Source organism: Epargyreus clarus, unplaced genomic scaffold (genome assembly GCF_041222505.1).
Source record: "Epargyreus clarus isolate Ecla_fem2 unplaced genomic scaffold, WU_Ecla_fem_2.2 ptg000011l, whole genome shotgun sequence".
NCBI classification, from domain to species: Eukaryota; Metazoa; Arthropoda; class Insecta; order Lepidoptera; family Hesperiidae; genus Epargyreus; species Epargyreus clarus.
This window is the reverse complement of record NW_027332219.1, coordinates 2,238,646-2,256,810: the sequence shown is the minus strand read 5'-3', so window position 1 is coordinate 2,256,810 and position 18,165 is coordinate 2,238,646. Positions and strand designations below refer to the sequence as shown.

Here is an 18,165-nt window from a genome sequence, read left to right as displayed (position 1 = left end):
AATATGCAATATTACATTAAGTGAACATGAAAATTATAGTTTAAAACCAACACAAAATGCACAATTATTTTATATTTATATAATATAAAGTGTAAACGTAAATTGGAACGTATCGACATTTGTGTTAAGACAAAGATAATTTCTTCATACATCCAAACTAAATCATAGACAATATACTAATTATAATTTTTTTTTACAGAATAACGGAAGTGCCTAAGAAATCCGAAGACAGGAATGTGCCTTCAGTGAAGTGAAAGTGCCTAACTTTTATATAGTTTTTGATAAAAATATTCACTCGGTGTTACTAGTGCGTTTTAGTGATAATAAAGAAGATAGCAACACCATGGAATTACGGAGGCTGTCGATTTTCATAGCTCTCTTCGTGTTGGCCTTTGTCGCACAATGTTCAGGTATGTTTCCTTTTTTATAAATTTAAGTCGATATATTATATATTTGAAGTCAAATGTGTGATATTGATATTGCTATTATTTCTTGGACACGAATACGGCGTTCGAAACGTTTTGATAAAAAAAAACGATGACGTACCCATAAGATATATCCAGATGTTTTCGTCTTTTAGAATTTTCGATGTGACAATACTGGAAGAAAGAAATGGAAGAAAAAAGTCAGATATTTCAAATTCTGAACTGCAGATTTCAAATGATTTATAGTCCGCGTAAAACTGCTAGTCCGCTCTGAATATGGAAATGAATCGCGTCGCAATAGTAAATTGTGTGATCCTTCTCGCAACATCTTCAGAGCGGACAAGCAGTTTGGCGCGGACTATAACAAAGATTTTAATAAAAAAAGTCATTTGGTTGGTCCCTTTTTTTCTTGATGAAATATTTTGTGGTTTACTTAAAACGATAGCTTTTTTACGTATTTCGATTTAAAGATTTTTTTTGGTTTTCAAATTTAACGCCAGCGTTGCCGCAAGCGTGCAGCTAGTATTTTTGTCACATTCATTTCACAATACAATCTTTAGTTAGAATCACCTGAAGAACGACGCCAAGGAGATGACTAATTCCGTAAATAATTATAGATTTCTAGCTCCAACCCAGTCTAGGCCACGACCGATCTATAAATATTGACAAAAACACCGAGGTCACCTAGATTAGTCGGAAAAAAACTATTGCAACGAAAAATTAAATATTCCTAGTTACGATTTTGCGCTAAATAATAATGGAAGATGTGGGTGTGATGGGCTAGTGAAACTAGTACGAGGCATTCCAAGTTAGTTTATAAGCGTTCTGACTTAGTCTTCGGGCGTGCCAATTTAGTCTGCAGGCGTTCCAACTTAGTCTTTAAACGTTCTAATTTAGTCTTTAGACATTTGAAATTAGTTTTCAACAGCTAAGCATTTGTCGTAAACTTTACCTAAGACTACTGTTCTATTTTAGGTGAACAAACAAACGAACAAACGCTTTCTACACTCACAGCCCCACACTAGGATTCCCTGTATCGTGGGTGCCATGGACACACACATAGACAAATACACAAACACCCAGACCCAGAACCACAAATCTAAATTCATCATTTAGATATCCGTCTGGCCGGGGATCGAACCTGGGGACCCTCTGCGTGTCAGACCGGTATGGTGATCGCTCCGCCACGCGGGTCGTCAAAACGGTAAAGAAACGTGCATGGCCACTTAATATTATTGTCGGCAGCTCGTTTATTGCTTACACAATATTTCAAATATACTTATATATCAAATATACTTACTTATTATATATAAGCAAAAAAAAAACACCCCTTTTAAAAATCGAAACGATGGAAAAATCAATAACAACAATGTTCTACTTCCCGTTTTTTAGCCAATAACTACTTTTCTGGTATTACAATAAAAACAATTTAAATACAACAAAAAGTGGTTAGTTGATTTACCTACTGTGACGGCCGGAAAAAGTTACTTTTTGTGGATATACTTTTTTGAAAAAGTACCGTACTTTTTGTGGATATACTTTTTTCGGTAAACAAGTAAACATTTATTCACTTTCATGGTAAAAATTACTAAGCGACTAGTATTATTGAAGAAAATCGTGTCTTCACACATAAGATTGAGCCTAGGGATAAATTGAAACTGCTAGTCCGCTCTGAATATAGAAACGAATCGCGTCGCCATAGCAAATTGTATGTCTACACCTGCTCCCAACAACTTCAGAGCGGACTAGCAGTTTGGCGCGGACTATACCAAATTATGTCGATTTGCATATTGTATGATATTGAAGTATCAACGAGCATGCAGTCCACCTGATGGTACATTAGTAGCGATTGGGAGTGAAATCTGTCATGAACCCCAGATAAAATAGGTCTTATCTGAAGTCAAAAGCTACCCTTGAGTACTAAGTTATTTCGCCCGGACCACACCTACAACATAGGCGAGAAAAAAATCATTGAACATAAGGACATTAGAAAAGAATAAAACATAATCATTTATTCCTTGATAAAATTCAAAAATTATTTTGGACATAGCACAGGGTGAAGAGAACTTTCAAAGTGTAGATTACCTATTTTACCGACATCAGCATTACGCACCTTATTTGGACCCGCTTCCCTTTTAACAAAACTATTATCATAATCATCTTTATTAAGTCAATAATATTACCTATATTACATGACAATTAATAAAGGATTTTTATCACTTTAAATCACGAAATTGTGAATGCATGAATTTTGAATACGGAAAAAAAGGAAAAGAAAAAATAACAGACAAACATACTGAGTTTCTTGCCGGATCTTCTCAGTTGAGGTCGCGTTCCGATGCTGTAGTATGAAAAAATATTGTATCTGAAAATTTGTAAGTGCCTCCACAAGCAAAAAATAAATATATTTTATGTCACGCCACATGAAAAAGCTAGTTAATAAATAACCCAGATAAAACCAAGCAAAAGCTCAATCGATTACAATGATAAAGATTGTAAGCAAGTGTGTGTGTAGGTGGTAGTGGGTGGTATTGTTATATGAATTAATAGTTTCAGTGTTGCCAAATTTATTGAAACAGACAATGGACGATTGATTGAAGAGAGGGCGGTGTGTTTGAATTTATAAGGCTTGGCTTTTTAGGGTTCCGTACTCAAAGGGTAGAAACGCAATTACTAAGCCGCTGCCCGTCCGGCTCAGGGCTTATCTCTTGAACCGTAATAGATAGACATTTAAAAAAATTACAGAATATGTATAATGGTGGCCACTATAACAAACAATACTTAAAATAAAAAAAGCTTGAAAATGAATGGGGGTCGCCTATCTCCATACAGGAAATCTCTATTTTTCGGCGTTTTTAGCTTTGTACAGAATAATAGGTATATATTTTAAATTTTCACAATGAATTTCCTTAATGGCAGTTATGACAATAAATATGAAAAATAATAAATTAATGAAAATGTTATGGTACGGAACCCACCGTATTCAAGTTCGGTTGGCACTTGGTCAATTATTGTTTTTCATTCAAAATTTGTTTCGTAATATTTGATTTAGATATGTTGTGTAAAAGAAGCAAAGATTGGCTCATTAGTACATTGATGTGTTAAGAAAGTTTGTATATAACTCTAATCATGTGTCTGTGTGGGTGAGAGTTGTAATTATGCGTATATTGTGAGTACGTAATGATATAGTCACACTATGATATGTCTCCTATTAGAGTAAAAAATAGTCTGTCTAATTACAAGTTCAATTATTCTTAAGGCTTTTAAAAATATATGTTTTGCATTCTGGAAAATCGTGTAGATAGATCCATTTTGGAAAATAAAAAGTGTGGAATAAAAATATACTTACGAAAATTAATATTAAATCTAATGTTTATAATGCCATACTATATGACAATAACGTGTTCTATGGTAAAATAAATCAAATGCTATACTCTATTACAATCATATGTACAGTAAAATAAAATGAACAGATTATAAATGCACTCGACAATAGGGAAAAGGCGCTCAAAGCTAGCTGTCAACATGACAGGTGTCAAAAATCGTTGCCTCCTCCAATGACAGCCGGAAATCAGGTTCTCCGTTATATTTATAAGCCTGCTTACATATAAGCCTGTTTAGAGTTCCGCATGATAGATTAAAAACCGTGAACGGGTTAACATATTATATTACTGTTTTTTTGTGGATTTGTATATATTTTGGAAATGATAATTATTAGTTAACAAGTTGAATGGGAGAATTAATACAAAAAACATTTGAAAACGTATTATTAAAATGGCCGATTTTGTGTTTTGTGTTCTCTGCTTCCACATACAGTGAAAAGTAAAAATCTATGATTTTGAAATGAATTCTCCATTAAAACAATATTACATAAAATATCTCGAAAGATATCTTTGTTGTCTTGATTTAGCTTTTAATACAAGTTTTACATTTGTACTGGAAATTCCTGTCAGACTCGAATTAAAATTAATTCATTTAGATAAAGATACATAGCTACCTTAAAATCAAAACGTTAGAAAAACAAAAGAGAAAAGCTATTCAACTAATTAGTCTTTGCCTATAGATAAGGAGTGAGCCCCACTCACACTTAACGAATTTCAATTCATAACTCGAGTCTTATAAAAAACAATGATTATGAATATGAATGTACACAAATAGTATTTTTTATCTATGACACGTATTTTATCTGTGTCACTAGCCTAGCGGATAGAAATGTTCAATAGAATTTGACAGTATAAGTCCTATGTTATGGATTGTCGTGATAAGATTATATTGTAGAATAGTTCTAGAAAAATAGGTTTTAGAAGTAATAACATACGCGGTATTTATATATATTTATATTAGCTGACCCGGCAAACGTTGTGTTGCCATATAAATAAAAAAATGTTAAGGCTGAACAACCCTTATCACTTAGGGGCATAGATTAGTAAAGATTACTCAGTCCTAACAAGAAAATGTACCCAGTTTTGAGAATTGAAATAGTTGCGTAAAAACGTTTTGCCACGTCTCCGTGCTAAAATGTTCCTAACATATTTGAAATAATTATTTATTTATGTAATGTAATGTAAATTACGCAGTATTAGTTATTTATTCGTAAATTTTCTCTAAAAATGTTTTTATTTGTCAAGAATTCGAAAAAGAACTTACTAATAAGCTATTTGTGGCTTCATTCAATTTCAAGGCGGCGAAGTATCTTTACTTATCTATGCTTAGGGGTATGAAAAATAGATTAGAATGTCATACAATTCGCTATGGCGACGCGATTCATTTCTATATTCAGAATGGACTAGCAGTTTTACGCGGACTATAACAATCTATCTCTTACAATAGATGTTTATTCGATTTCCAGAATTTCGATTTCGTGATATCCCCTACTAAATCTAGGTTCGCGAAATGGGAGACATGAATCAATAAGGCACACCTCGGGTCAAGAACCTTCAATTAATTAATGGCGCGTTTATCGAAAAACATAATTTACATACCTAGGAACCACAAGAATTAGATGTGGTAGATTTTGGAAATAAAAATAATTATAATCATAGTATTACTCGTACAAATTTTCTATCATAAAAAAATGGTATTTACTAGTAGTATTTTAATAGGAATTTTATATTATTTAAATGTTAATTCCAATTTTTGTGTTAGAAAACTTATGTACAAGCTTATTTTAGTTTATCTAAACAAAGATAAATGAATGTGTTAAAAGTGATACAAAAATAAATGTCGATTTACTTTGAAAATGGTACTCATTAAATTAAATATTTTAATCTTGAGGTATAAAGAATTTTAACAATTATACTTTTCACAAAACTAGATATTGAAAGTCTTATTACGCATTATGAAATCATTTTGATATTTTTTTAATATTTATCCTTACATTAGGCTAAAACATTGAATTTCTTCGAAATAAGTACGAATATTTAACTTTTTAAACACATAATGCCACTGAAGGTAATTAATAATCGTAACCCAAATATTTCACCACAAAAAATGAATTTAACAGTTCCCGCCATTTTACATATTTGAAACCATATCTGTCTTCGCAATTAGTAACAATAATTACAACTTTGTGAACCAAAATTACCGCCAAAAATGTTGATCACGATATCCTTATATCGTCATAAAAATTCCTGTAACCAACCTTTACCAAAAGACCAATTTTGCCACAAAAAGGAAAAAGCGGTATTTTAATTTAAGAAAGTACGCACAAAAAGCCGTATCCATTATAGGTGTTGCCGTTGAAGGTAAACTAGGGATGTGAAAAAATAATCGATTTTTAGAATTGAAAAGTTTTATGTAATAATTAATTTCTATTAATATTTTTTTAGAATAGTAATAAGCGATATTTAATTCTTTTGTTTAAATTGATTGTTTGATCGAATATTTTAAATGAGCGGTCGGCCAGCTACCATGAATTTGAGAGTGAATTTCGTAAAGAAGATTTTTTTCGCCGTCAAATTTTAGGGACTACTGACGACTTTTTTTAAATATAATTGAACATAGGATCATAAACTTATTATTAGCCGATTGTTTAAACAATACTCGTCTTTTTATTACATTTATTTTGTAGTAAAAAGCACTTTTTGGTTTGATTATTTTATATTGATATTTTATTTAATTTATTTTGGATAAGAAAAACCAATTATTTGATCGATTATTTCGAATCGATTTACTACTTATTCTACAGCCCTAAAGAAACTTGTCGAGCAGGGTAAGAGGCTAACAGGTGGGGAGCGGTTATCAGCACGCATAATGACTTGTACTTTGAATGTTTTATTTTGATAGCGTTTTGGAAATGTATGGGAAACGGAATTTACAAGGGAAATGATGTTAAGTACGAATATATTCTAACTATTATAAGAAAAAGTTTTCGAATTAAAAGTGTAAATGTAACTGCGTATATTAAACAGAATAATAAAATAGAATATTTTAGCATGTATATACTTTTTAAATTATCTGTAAATAGAGTTAGATACTAAGCCGTGATAGCCTGGTTAAGAAACTCGAAATCCTGACACGCACCTCTGATTTTTCAAAATTATGTGCGTATTAGAAATTAATTATCACTTGCTAAAACGCTGCAGTAAAAGATCGTGGGATAGGTTATGGAGGTTAGGTTTGTAATGTTACTTCTATTTCTAATGAATTACTTATTGTTTCTTAAATTAAATTTGCAGAGAAGCGTCTTAGTGATATCGATATGCTTTTTATTTTATCTCGATAAAATATAAAATTGGAAGCTTATCTTTTATCCTGATGAGCTTAAGAACAATGTCATCAAATTAATACAATGTACAATTACAACTTGAGAACAATGTTATGTACTGTCATCGAACTTTGATCGCGAGCAAATTTTATAGTTTTATATAATTACGTATTAAATATTTATTTGGTTTAACAATGATATCTTTCAACCTTGTAAGCAATAGTTTAATATGATTTAAGAATTAGTTAATAAGCCTACGGTATCCGCAGGCGGACATTTACTAATTGATATAAACAGTTGCGTAAAACAATCGGTGGCATCACTTCACTTACAATACAATTCGTCTTAATTCATCATTCATTCAAGTGAATGAAAGTTATCAAAAATTAATATTTGATGTGATCTTTGTAGGGAACGTTGTTGTTGTAAAAATTGTAAAAAACGTTGTTTTTAACGAAGTAGAGAGGGTTATGTTTTTCGAGTGTATGTATGTATGTGTGTATGTATGTATGTATGTATGAATGTATGTATGTATGTGTGTATGTCACATTCTTTGACATGCTCTACAGCCCAAACGGCTTGACGTATTTTAACATATGAGGTGTCGTTGGATTCGTCTAAATTGTGGGTGTGTCATAGACTATATTTCCAAGCATCCACCGTTTTGTTTTTATAATAATTCTCTACTTTTGACAATTTAGTCGAATCTAACGATGAATTATAATATGTTGGAAACCGTTAAGGCGTCTGGGCTGTAGGCTGTGCCAAAGAATGAGACATACCATTTATACAACGTATGTAGTTCGAACAACATCCCCCTCTGTATAGGGTTAACAAATGCAAGCAGTCTTTTGGTAATTTTTAAATCTTTTTTTTAGTATTAAATTACAAAGAGACGCTTAAATTTATATGGTATTTTGACAGAAACAATAGATAGTTTACACAATGCGTTATCCATTCGTTCATCATTCAATAGAGTGAATGATTCATAGATCGTGATTTAGTTGTCATTAATTATCTTATTTACATATCATTATGGAAAACTTGTTAAGTAGCTTGTAAGTATAATGGCCACTTAGGGGAAGTGTTAGTTGCATTTCATTGTGGAAAAGTTATTTAAGTAAGTATATGGCTATCATTGTAGATTAGTTTCCTTTTGTATTATATCGCACCTGTGACCGATCTGACGTAGAATTCTAATCTTATCTGTTGATGACAGATTACCATGGACTGAAGTGGCTACTTACCATCAGGTGGACTACATGCTCGCTTACATTCAATGTTATAATTATAAATATAGTGTAAAAACTAAAAACTACGCTAAAATCACACAAGGAAAATCGTTAATCCTGATTCCTGACGATCCTGATGAGGAGAATGGGATAAAATTCTTATAATCGTGTATTGTCATCGGTTCTTGATAAGTGTTCAAAATTTTAAATTAATCGGATCGTTCAAAGTGGGTAAAACTCAGTTCTAAGATTCCGTTACATACATACATACATACAGACATAGATACAACGCAAGTTAATAAAAGCGTGGTAAAATAGTACCTATTCTTTTATATATTTTTCTCTAAACCGGAATTTTTCAATCTGTTAGTTTTATTAAGTAAACAGATAAATACTTGTATCTATGCTTGTATCATAGTTAAATGTTATGTAGCTAGGCAGCATTCCAATGTAGTTGCTAATACGAGCCTATAGCATTGTAGATTAAAACCAGTTTTCGACGATCCCTATGATTTATAAACGGAAAACTCGTAAAAATAATTTACTGTGGCCATAACATTTTTAAGCGTAAAATTAACTGTTGTAATCTTCTTGTTAACTTTCGATTAGATGTGTTATATCAGAGGTTAAGTTTATCAAAATTTGTTATTCCCACAATTTAGACGAATCCAACGACATGATACATACATCTAAATATATATAAGTCAAAGGTGACTGACTGACATAGTGATCTATCAACGCACAGCCCAAACCACTGGACGGATCGGGCTGAAATTTGGCATGCAGGTAGATGTTATGATGTAGGCATCCGCTAAGAAAGGAATTTGATCAATTCTACCCCCATGGGGATAAAATAGGGGATGAATTACGTCGTAACGCGAGCAAAGCCGCGGGCAAAAGCTCGTACATATATACGATCGAAAAACATTACCTTCTGCAATTAGGTAAACGAGGATGTTATTTTAAATTAATTTGTTTGTTGAAAGGTGACTTGATAACACTTTTTTTTAATAATTAAATTTTAATTTTAAGTTAATGTATTCAAATTAAGTTTTTCTGTATTTTTGTGAGTTAAACAATAGCCATACAATAGCTTTTTCTTTAAATTTGCAACGTTGATTTATATTCCTTTAAACAGATGATGAATTATAGAATTTCTAGCTGCATTTACAGTTGTATTACATTCAAGTAACAGATGAAGTGGCCTTGGTTTTCATCTTGTTGGTTATGCGCCAAACGCAATAATGTTGAAATAAATTTGAAGCATGCGAAATATAATTATGACTGTTTTGTACCAATCCGTTGCTGTACGAATCATGCGCTACCGTCATACTTATTTCTAAACAGGTTAATATTCATATGAAGCTGGCAACAAAGTCTCCGCCGGTTTTTTTTTAAGAAAAACGGCGGGAACTTATTTGCCAGCTTGCCTATGGAAGTAATATGCATTCTCGTTTTTCCTATAGAGTATTTCTTATTTTCCGAAGTTTTATGTATTACAAAATAATCATCACTTACTTTAATGCGAAAAGTATCGTGAAATTTTCGATAATTTTGCAAAAGTATGATGTCTATCAACCTATTGTTAACCTAGATAACAAGTTCAAAGAAATTTTGGAAGGCTTCGTAAAATCCTCATTTTCGACATGAAGGTCCCGTTAAAATCATAAACTATATCTAGAATAACCCAGAATAGACAAACGATTCCCAAATATATCCATGTTTGACAAACATTGGAACAAACGACTTTATATCTTAGAAGATATAAAATGTTGTTGTTGTTGTTGAAAGAAAGAAAGAAAGAAAATTGTTGTGGGTTCTAACCCAACCTAACCTTTCTGATTTCAAACCTTATGTACGTTTTTGAGTCACAAATTACTGAATCGGATTTAAAGGCTTTATTCATCATCATCAACAACCTATTACTGTCCCACTGCTGGGCACGGGTCTCCTCTCATAATGAGAAGGATTAGGCCATAGTCCACCGCGCTGGCCAAGTGCGTATTGGTAGAGTTCACATACCTTTGAGATTTTTTTTATTTTTATTCTTATTACCTATTCTTGCTAAAATATTTATGTAATTCAATGCAATGCTAAGCTAACCTTGATCGCACCTAGACCGTGAAACAAAAGAATTGCATAATGCATTGTTCACTTTATGGATGCACTTTGGCTTATTGACGATGCAACGGATTATCTATACAAAACCAATCAGGATAGCGTCATATTACATTCGTCCTAAACATATATTTTTATGGCACCTTTAGAATTATAATGACGTAGTGGTTAAGAAACTCGGCGTCTCGATCGAGGGGTCCGAGGTTCAAATCCCAGGCACCTCTGATTTTTCCAAGTTATGTGCGTATTAGAAAATAATTATCACTTGCTAAACGGTGAAGGGAAACATCGTGAGGAAACCTGCATACCTGAGAGATTTATAAAAAAAAAATCTCAAGGGTATGTGAAGTCTACCAATACGCACTTGGCCCGCGCGGTGGACTATGGCCTAATCCTTCTCATTATGAGAGGAGACCCGTGCCCAGCAGTGGGACAGTAATGGGTTGATGATGATGATGGTAATGATGATCAGATGGACTGCATGGTACTACTTCTATATTATGACAAATCTTTACAATGTTTCATATTGAAGTTCAATAGCCTACTCTCTTCAGTGGCCACTCAAATCAAATCTAGCTCTTAGGGAATTTCTAGATAAAAGTTGATAGTATCGCGATGCGTATGATAACATGGTAAGTATGTAACAAGCGTGTTTTGTATAAGTACCTCATAACATTCTTCAATCTATATTGCTTAGATTAGTAAAGACTACTCACTCCTAAATAGAAAATGTAACCAGTTTTGACAATTGAAATTGTTACTGTCATCTATTTTCGTGTTTGAAAAATATTAAAAAAAAAATAGTTTTTAGATCATTTAGCGGCCAGTCCATGGGCGGCAGAAGCTACTTACCATCAGGTGAACTGTATGCTCGTCTGCTACTCCTATATTACATACATTGTCTAACTGCTAAGACGGTTTCCCTTCAGAATGATAGGGCATTTAGACCATAGTTCGCCTCTAGCAAAGTGTGGATTAGTAGACTTCACATTTTTGAGAGCCATAGATTAAATTTAACCTTTTTCGCAAACTAATCTCATACTAAACCGATGTCTACGTGCATTTGCGGTTGTTCAACGCGGAAGAAAGGAGATAAAAGAGTTTATCGGGGCTCTTATCAGCAAGTTTTGTAATACTGATAAAAGTGATGCCCCTACTATGAACGTCCAAGACAGTGATACGATCGAGTTTTATTTTTTTATACGTCTGTGACGACTTTTTTTTTCGAGTGCATGTATATGTTTTTTTATAACATAGGAGTAGCAGACGAGCATGCAGTCCACCTGATGGTAAGTGGCTACTGCCGCCCATGGAAATTTTTAATCAACCCCAGATAGGATTAGATATTTCTACCTGAGGTCGGCCACAGACGCGCTGCTACCCTGGTTTTAGTGCGGTAAAAATCCTACATAACCCGACATCGCTCCCACGTCGTCGGGTACCTTTTGAAGGTTTCCCCCTAAAAAAAAAGGTTTGCAAGCACTTGTAGCTTTTAATTTCTTAAATCAAGTAGTTAGAGGTTTGGAGTTACAAGTTCGACTTTACTTCGAGTTTTAAAAGTAGGGTACCCTAATTAATAACATAGTTACGTAATGTTTGAACTGGCGGGTAAACGTTGCGTGGTCTCTCGTCTTGTTTGCACGGGCTTAGTATGAGGGAAGCCATCTTAAACTTCACATTTTTAAGTCTACCAGATAGGATCGTAGGACTATTTTTTTTGAAAAATATATTTACGTAGGAGGACCGTTATGAGTCCAGTTTAATAAATTGTAGTAACAATATTTTTTTTATAATATAGGAGTAGTAGAAGAGCATGCAGTCCACCCAATGGTAAGTGGCTACTGCTGCCCATGACTACTTAATCAATCCCAGATAGGATTACATTCCTACCTTAGGTCGGCCATAAATGCGTCGCTGTCCCTGAGGACTAAGCCGGAACGCCTCGGAAAAGTATGTTTCCCTTAAACGTGTACGCAATCCATCTGATTGTAAGCCTCTGTTGCTCTTGAACATCCTCAATTAACCTCAGATAGGATTAGAGTTCTATTGGCCACAAATGCGTCGCTACACCTGAGAACTACCCAAGCTGGAATGCCTTGGAAATGTACGAGTATGTCGACCTTACCACACCCTTCAAACCAGAACACAGCAGCGCTTAACACTGCTGTTATGACGCAGAAATATGAACATTTTCTTTCGACGAATGGTTTGAAATATAATAATAAATATAATATAATAATGAAATGAAATTAGATAATCACCGGATGTTCCTATAACATGATATACGCATTTTATCAAAAGATTTCAGTATAAGAAGGTATGGCGTTTAATAACAGGAAACGCTTAGTAAAATAATTACATGTTTCTAAGAAACTGACTCGCTGAAATAAGATATCTTAATAACTATATGTGAATAAAGCAGCGATGGTGTATTGGTTAGAATATCTGCAATTATTAACTTGCTTAAACGGTGAAAGAAAACATCGTGAGGAAACCTGTATACCTGAGATTTATAAAAAAAATCTCAAAGGTATGTGAAGTCTACCAATACGCACTTGGCCAGAGCGGTGGACTAAGGCCTGATCCATCTCATTCTGAGAGGAGACCCGTGCCCAGCAGTGGGACAGTAATGGGTTGATGATGATGATCTGCAATTGCGAGGTCAAATTGCGGGACAGTAATGGGTTGGCGATTACAATTAGAACTTTTCTATAATAGTCATTTAATCAATCAATGTTTTATCATTATCAATTAGCTGATGATGATAAAATACCTATCTGATGATTGTATGTCTATTTTATCTCGCAAATACCTTTATTCTATAACGTAATAAGCTATTTCGGTAAGTAATATCAGTGATTACTATAAAAAAGGAGTATGTGTGAGAAAATATTTGTTTTTAAACTTAAATATATTCGGTACAAATAGCTTATACCATGTGTAATGATATCAAAATATTATTGAGCTATTTTAAGGTTCGAAATAGCCTTGGAAAAATAAATATTAAAGTAAGCGTGGGGTCACATCTATGGCTATTTAATATTTGTATTTGATTTTTCAATACTCGTATTAAAAAGTGAGATTTCACGTATTTTTTTATATAAATTAACAAGAAGAAATAATGAAACGTTATAAAGAAGTCTTCTGACTTTTAATTGAAATAATAAAAACACGAATTTATATTTTTGTTTTTAAATCATTATTTTTTTCTTTTTAAATAACAATTTTTGACATATAGATATTGAAAATGCTTGTTCAATTTACGATTGCTGATGTCTCAATAAAAGAAAGTTGTTTTATTGTCTGTAAACAGTATTTTTAAGGTAATTAGGGCTTTTACGGTGTTTTTAGCACTTTATTATACTGTTATTCGTATTTACCCATAGAATACTATCTAACCATCTTGGTTATAACGCCATTTAAAAAAATGATAAAATAGAAATAAAAATGATCAGAAAAAATATTTACGTATTTTTTATTTATTTATTTATTATTATTATCGGTATTTTAGTAATTTGATGTGCCTAGTGTGTGCCTCAGCTTAAAGCAACAGAAGCCCAGCGAATATCGATTAATCATCTCATAAATATCGATGAGGCGTCAAATAATCGGACTTAATCGATTTTACCAATATTGATTTTACAGAGCGGTAGATTTGTTTATGAATCATGTGTGTATGTGGTTAAACTTGTTCAAAATAATATGTTTATACATACTTGTGTAACATGGTTTAAATATGTTGTATAAAAATATATAAATAGAAACATAAAAACATTGCAAAAAGGTCAGAAAAAAAATAGTTAGATAACTTATCTCTGGAAATGTATTACATTTTTTTATTTTAAACATTATTTCAAAATGTTTAATTAAAATAAATTTGAAAATAAAATTTTATATAAAAACCGACCGACGAAAAGAAAACAACCGACTCACAAAAAAAGCAATGTATAATTTCCAATTAAATTTAAGCACATATTATCTTGTATATTTTTTTGTAATTCTCTTTAAATTTATTTTATTTTGATACCCTACTCCATATTTTTGTTATTCTTTTAGTAACGTATTACTATTTTTGCAAAAAAAAGGCATTTAATTTTTATATATTTTCTTCGAAAATCAATATATCTAAGAACACTTTTTACGAACGGTTTTTAAGGCGAATATAACGATACCTTAACGATCGAATTTCATCCAGTCCTTCTGAAGATACGAGGTAACAAACAAATTTACAAACATACGATCTTACACACACACACACACACCATACACACACCATACACACACCACACACACACCACACATTCACTCACACACGCACATTCAAACATCACAAACGCACAGTGGCTATATCAAAGTTTGTTTTTGTTTTCTACATAATATTATTAGCTGATTCAATTGTATTCTAGGAGGATTGAGCGGGGTACCCAGTAATACGAGTTGTACTCAGTACAGGGGCCCTGGCAAACTTTGTAATGTAATTGTGAATCAATAAATCATTTTTTCATTTTCATTTTCATACAAGATACGCGCGAAAAACATAACCCTTCCTTGGCAATCGGGTAAAAAGTGTACATTATCCTTACTAATATTATTAATCCGAAAGTAACTCTGTCTGTCTGTCTGTTTGTCACTTCTTCACGCCCAAACCACTGAACCGATTTTAATGAAATTTTGTACAAAGATAGTCTGAGACCCGAGAAAGGACATAGGATAGTTTTTATCCCGGATGTCTCACGGGAACTAGGGATGGCGATCTAAGATCGATTAATCGGAGAATCGATCTTTTGGACCCAAAAACATCGATTATTTTAATCGATATTAGTAAGGATTGAATCGTAAACTTTGCATTTGATCAAGTGATGATCTTTAGCAAAGTTGAAGGTACGAATTTTCAGTTTTATGTATGTTAAATTATTTTCTTTTAAAAGCGGGCGAAGCCGCGGGCAAAAACTAGTTATCAATACGTCAACTTAAATTAAAAATCTAGTAATAACATGATAAATTAATGATGATTGTAAGTGGTCATTCACCACTTTCCACATTCATTACTGGTAACTTTCATTATGACTGGTAATTATAAGTATGGCCGGTCTCATGCTGGTAATTACTAGTAATTACTCTTAATATTAATGGCTTTGCGAGACATATTGTAAAGCGGTAACCGCCCAACTTAGCCTTAGTAAATTTTACCGACTATAATAAAAGGAAGGTTATCTTTGAAGGTGGTAGAACCCTTTGTGGTTCGACACCGGCGGCACCACCGTCACACCTATTTCTGCCTAATAACAGCAGTGTTAGGCGCTGCTGTGTTCCGGTTTGAAGGGTGTGCTAAGGGAGACAGACTTTTCCGAGGCGTTCCAGCTTAGTCCTCAGGGGTAGCGGCGTATCTGTGGCCGATCAGGTAGGAATATCTAATCCTATCTGGAGTTACAGATGTCCATGGGCGGCAGTAGCTACTTACCATCAGGTGGACTGCATGCTCGTCTGTTACTCCTATATTATAAGAAAAAAATATAATATCTTTTTACCCGACTGCGGAAGGTAATGTTTATCGAGAGTATCGCAACCGGCTTGACGGATTGTAACATATGAGGTGTCGTTGGATTCGTCTAAATTGTGGGAGTGACATTGACAATATTTTTAAGCAGTCGAGTTTGAAAACATAATAAAGGCACTATAGTCTGATTCATAATTCATAAATTCATTATCACTTGCAAGACGGTGAAGGAAAACATCGTGAGCAAACCTGCACTCCTGAGAGATTTATAAAAAAGAAAAAAAAAAGTCTCAAAGGTGTGTGAAGTCTACCAATACGCACTTGGCCAGCGCGGTGGACTATGACCTAATCCGCAGCAGCAAATCAGCAGTGGGACAGTAATGGATTGTTGATGATAGACCAAACATACCAAATTAACAAAGTAATATAAAGTTAATTAATTTAACGTATAATAAATCAATTAAGTTAACCAGTTAACAAGACATTGAACTTAAAAACGGAACACAATTCCATTAAAACGAAATCCTGTGAAGTCGTCTCAATTCCCTTCATAAACATGCTAAAAATAACCACTACTTTGACACAGAAATATCATTCTTATGTGTTAAGAAATAAAGGATATAATTCCTTGGATATATTGTTAAAGAGATTTCGCACATACATTTTGCACTCTTTTGTCTTAAACCTGAAAGTGAGTAGTCACAACTCACACCGTAGTGTAATGCGATATTGTGAAATGGAATATAAACCGCAAATATGTTGCTTGGCTGTGTAAATGAAGACATGCATACTTATTCATAAAAATAATAATTATTTTAGTCATAAAAAAGGTGCATAAAGAGGTCTCGTCCAAAGCCGGCGATGCATTGGCGACTCCTCTGGTGTTGCAAATGTCCATAGGCGGTGATGAGCACTTTCCATCAGGTAGCACGTCTGCTTTATTAGGAAACCTGCTTCCCTTAGAGATATTTGAAAAATAAATAAGTTCTCAAAGGTAAATTAAGTCCAGCAATATGCACTTGGCCAGTGCCAGTGGACTATGGTCTAATCTCTCTCATTCTGGGAGGAGACCCATGCCCATCAGTGAGACCGTCGTGGTTATATGACAAAGTCTTACAAGACTTGGCTATACTAATACGCACTTGGCCTAATTCCTCATGTACTTTTTTACAATATAGGAATAGCAGACGAGCATGCAGTCCACTGGTAAGTGGGTACTGCCGCCCATGGACATCTGTAATCAATTCCAGATAAGATTACATATATATTCCTACCTGAGGTCGGCCACAGATTCGCCGCTACCCGTGAGGACTAAGCTGGAACGCCTCGGAAAAGTATGTGTCCCTTACCACACCTTTCCAACCAGAACACAGCAGCGCTTAACACTGCTTTTATGAGGCAGAAATAGGTGCAGTGGTGATGCCACTGGAGACGTACCACAAACGGTTCTACCTTTGAAGAGATCCAACAGAATCAGTGCTAAGCAGTGGGACAGTAACGACCACTATTTTTAGACATGAACCTATGTTACATTGTAACAGTTACACCACATTGTGACGTAAGGAACACATAAACCTAATGGCCCAAACTAAAAGGACTGTATTTAGCCGTGCGTCATTTGTTTAAGCTCCGTATACATGTCTTGCGTCAGAGAAATGCAAACGAGGTTTGGAATAATACCAGAGGGAACCTTTTCTGCTTTGAGGCTAACACCAACATCTCTATTTCTGTCTTACAACAGCAGTTGATAGTACCGCCAAGCCTATTTCTGCCGTATAACAGCAGTCCATATTGCCGCCACACCTATTTCTGCCGAATAACAGCAGTCGATACCACCACCACTCCTATTTCTGCCTTCTAACAGTAGTCGATATCACCGCTACACATATTTTTATCTTGTTATAACAGTCAATACCACAGCCTTACTTAATTATACTTGATAACAACAGTCGATATTATGGCCACTCGTATTTGTACCTTGTAACAGTAGTTGATACCACCGCCAAATCAGTTTCTGTCTTAAAACAGTACTCGATTCCACCGCCTTACTTATTTCTGCCTTAAAACAGTTTTCGATACCACTGCTAAACTTAATTTTGCCTTTTGCCACCGGTCAATATCACCGCCATACTTATTTCTGCCATGTAACAGCAGTCGATACCATCGCCACACCTACTTCTGCAGTAT

At 33.8% G+C, this 18,165-nt stretch overlaps 1 protein-coding gene across 2 annotated transcripts in view; it reads left to right on the top strand.

Moving 5' to 3' along the window:
• Positions 1 to 18,165, top strand: part of LOC140745814 (opioid-binding protein/cell adhesion molecule homolog) — a 206,106-nt gene that overhangs the window by 31,185 nt on the left and 156,756 nt on the right. For both annotated transcript variants that reach the window (XM_073077733.1, XM_073077732.1), the window contains exon 2: positions 200 to 410. In XM_073077733.1, the coding sequence (XP_072933834.1) occupies positions 344 to 410 (67 nt within the window). In that variant the 5' untranslated portion in view covers positions 200 to 343. The remainder of the gene's footprint in view (positions 1 to 199; positions 411 to 18,165) is intronic.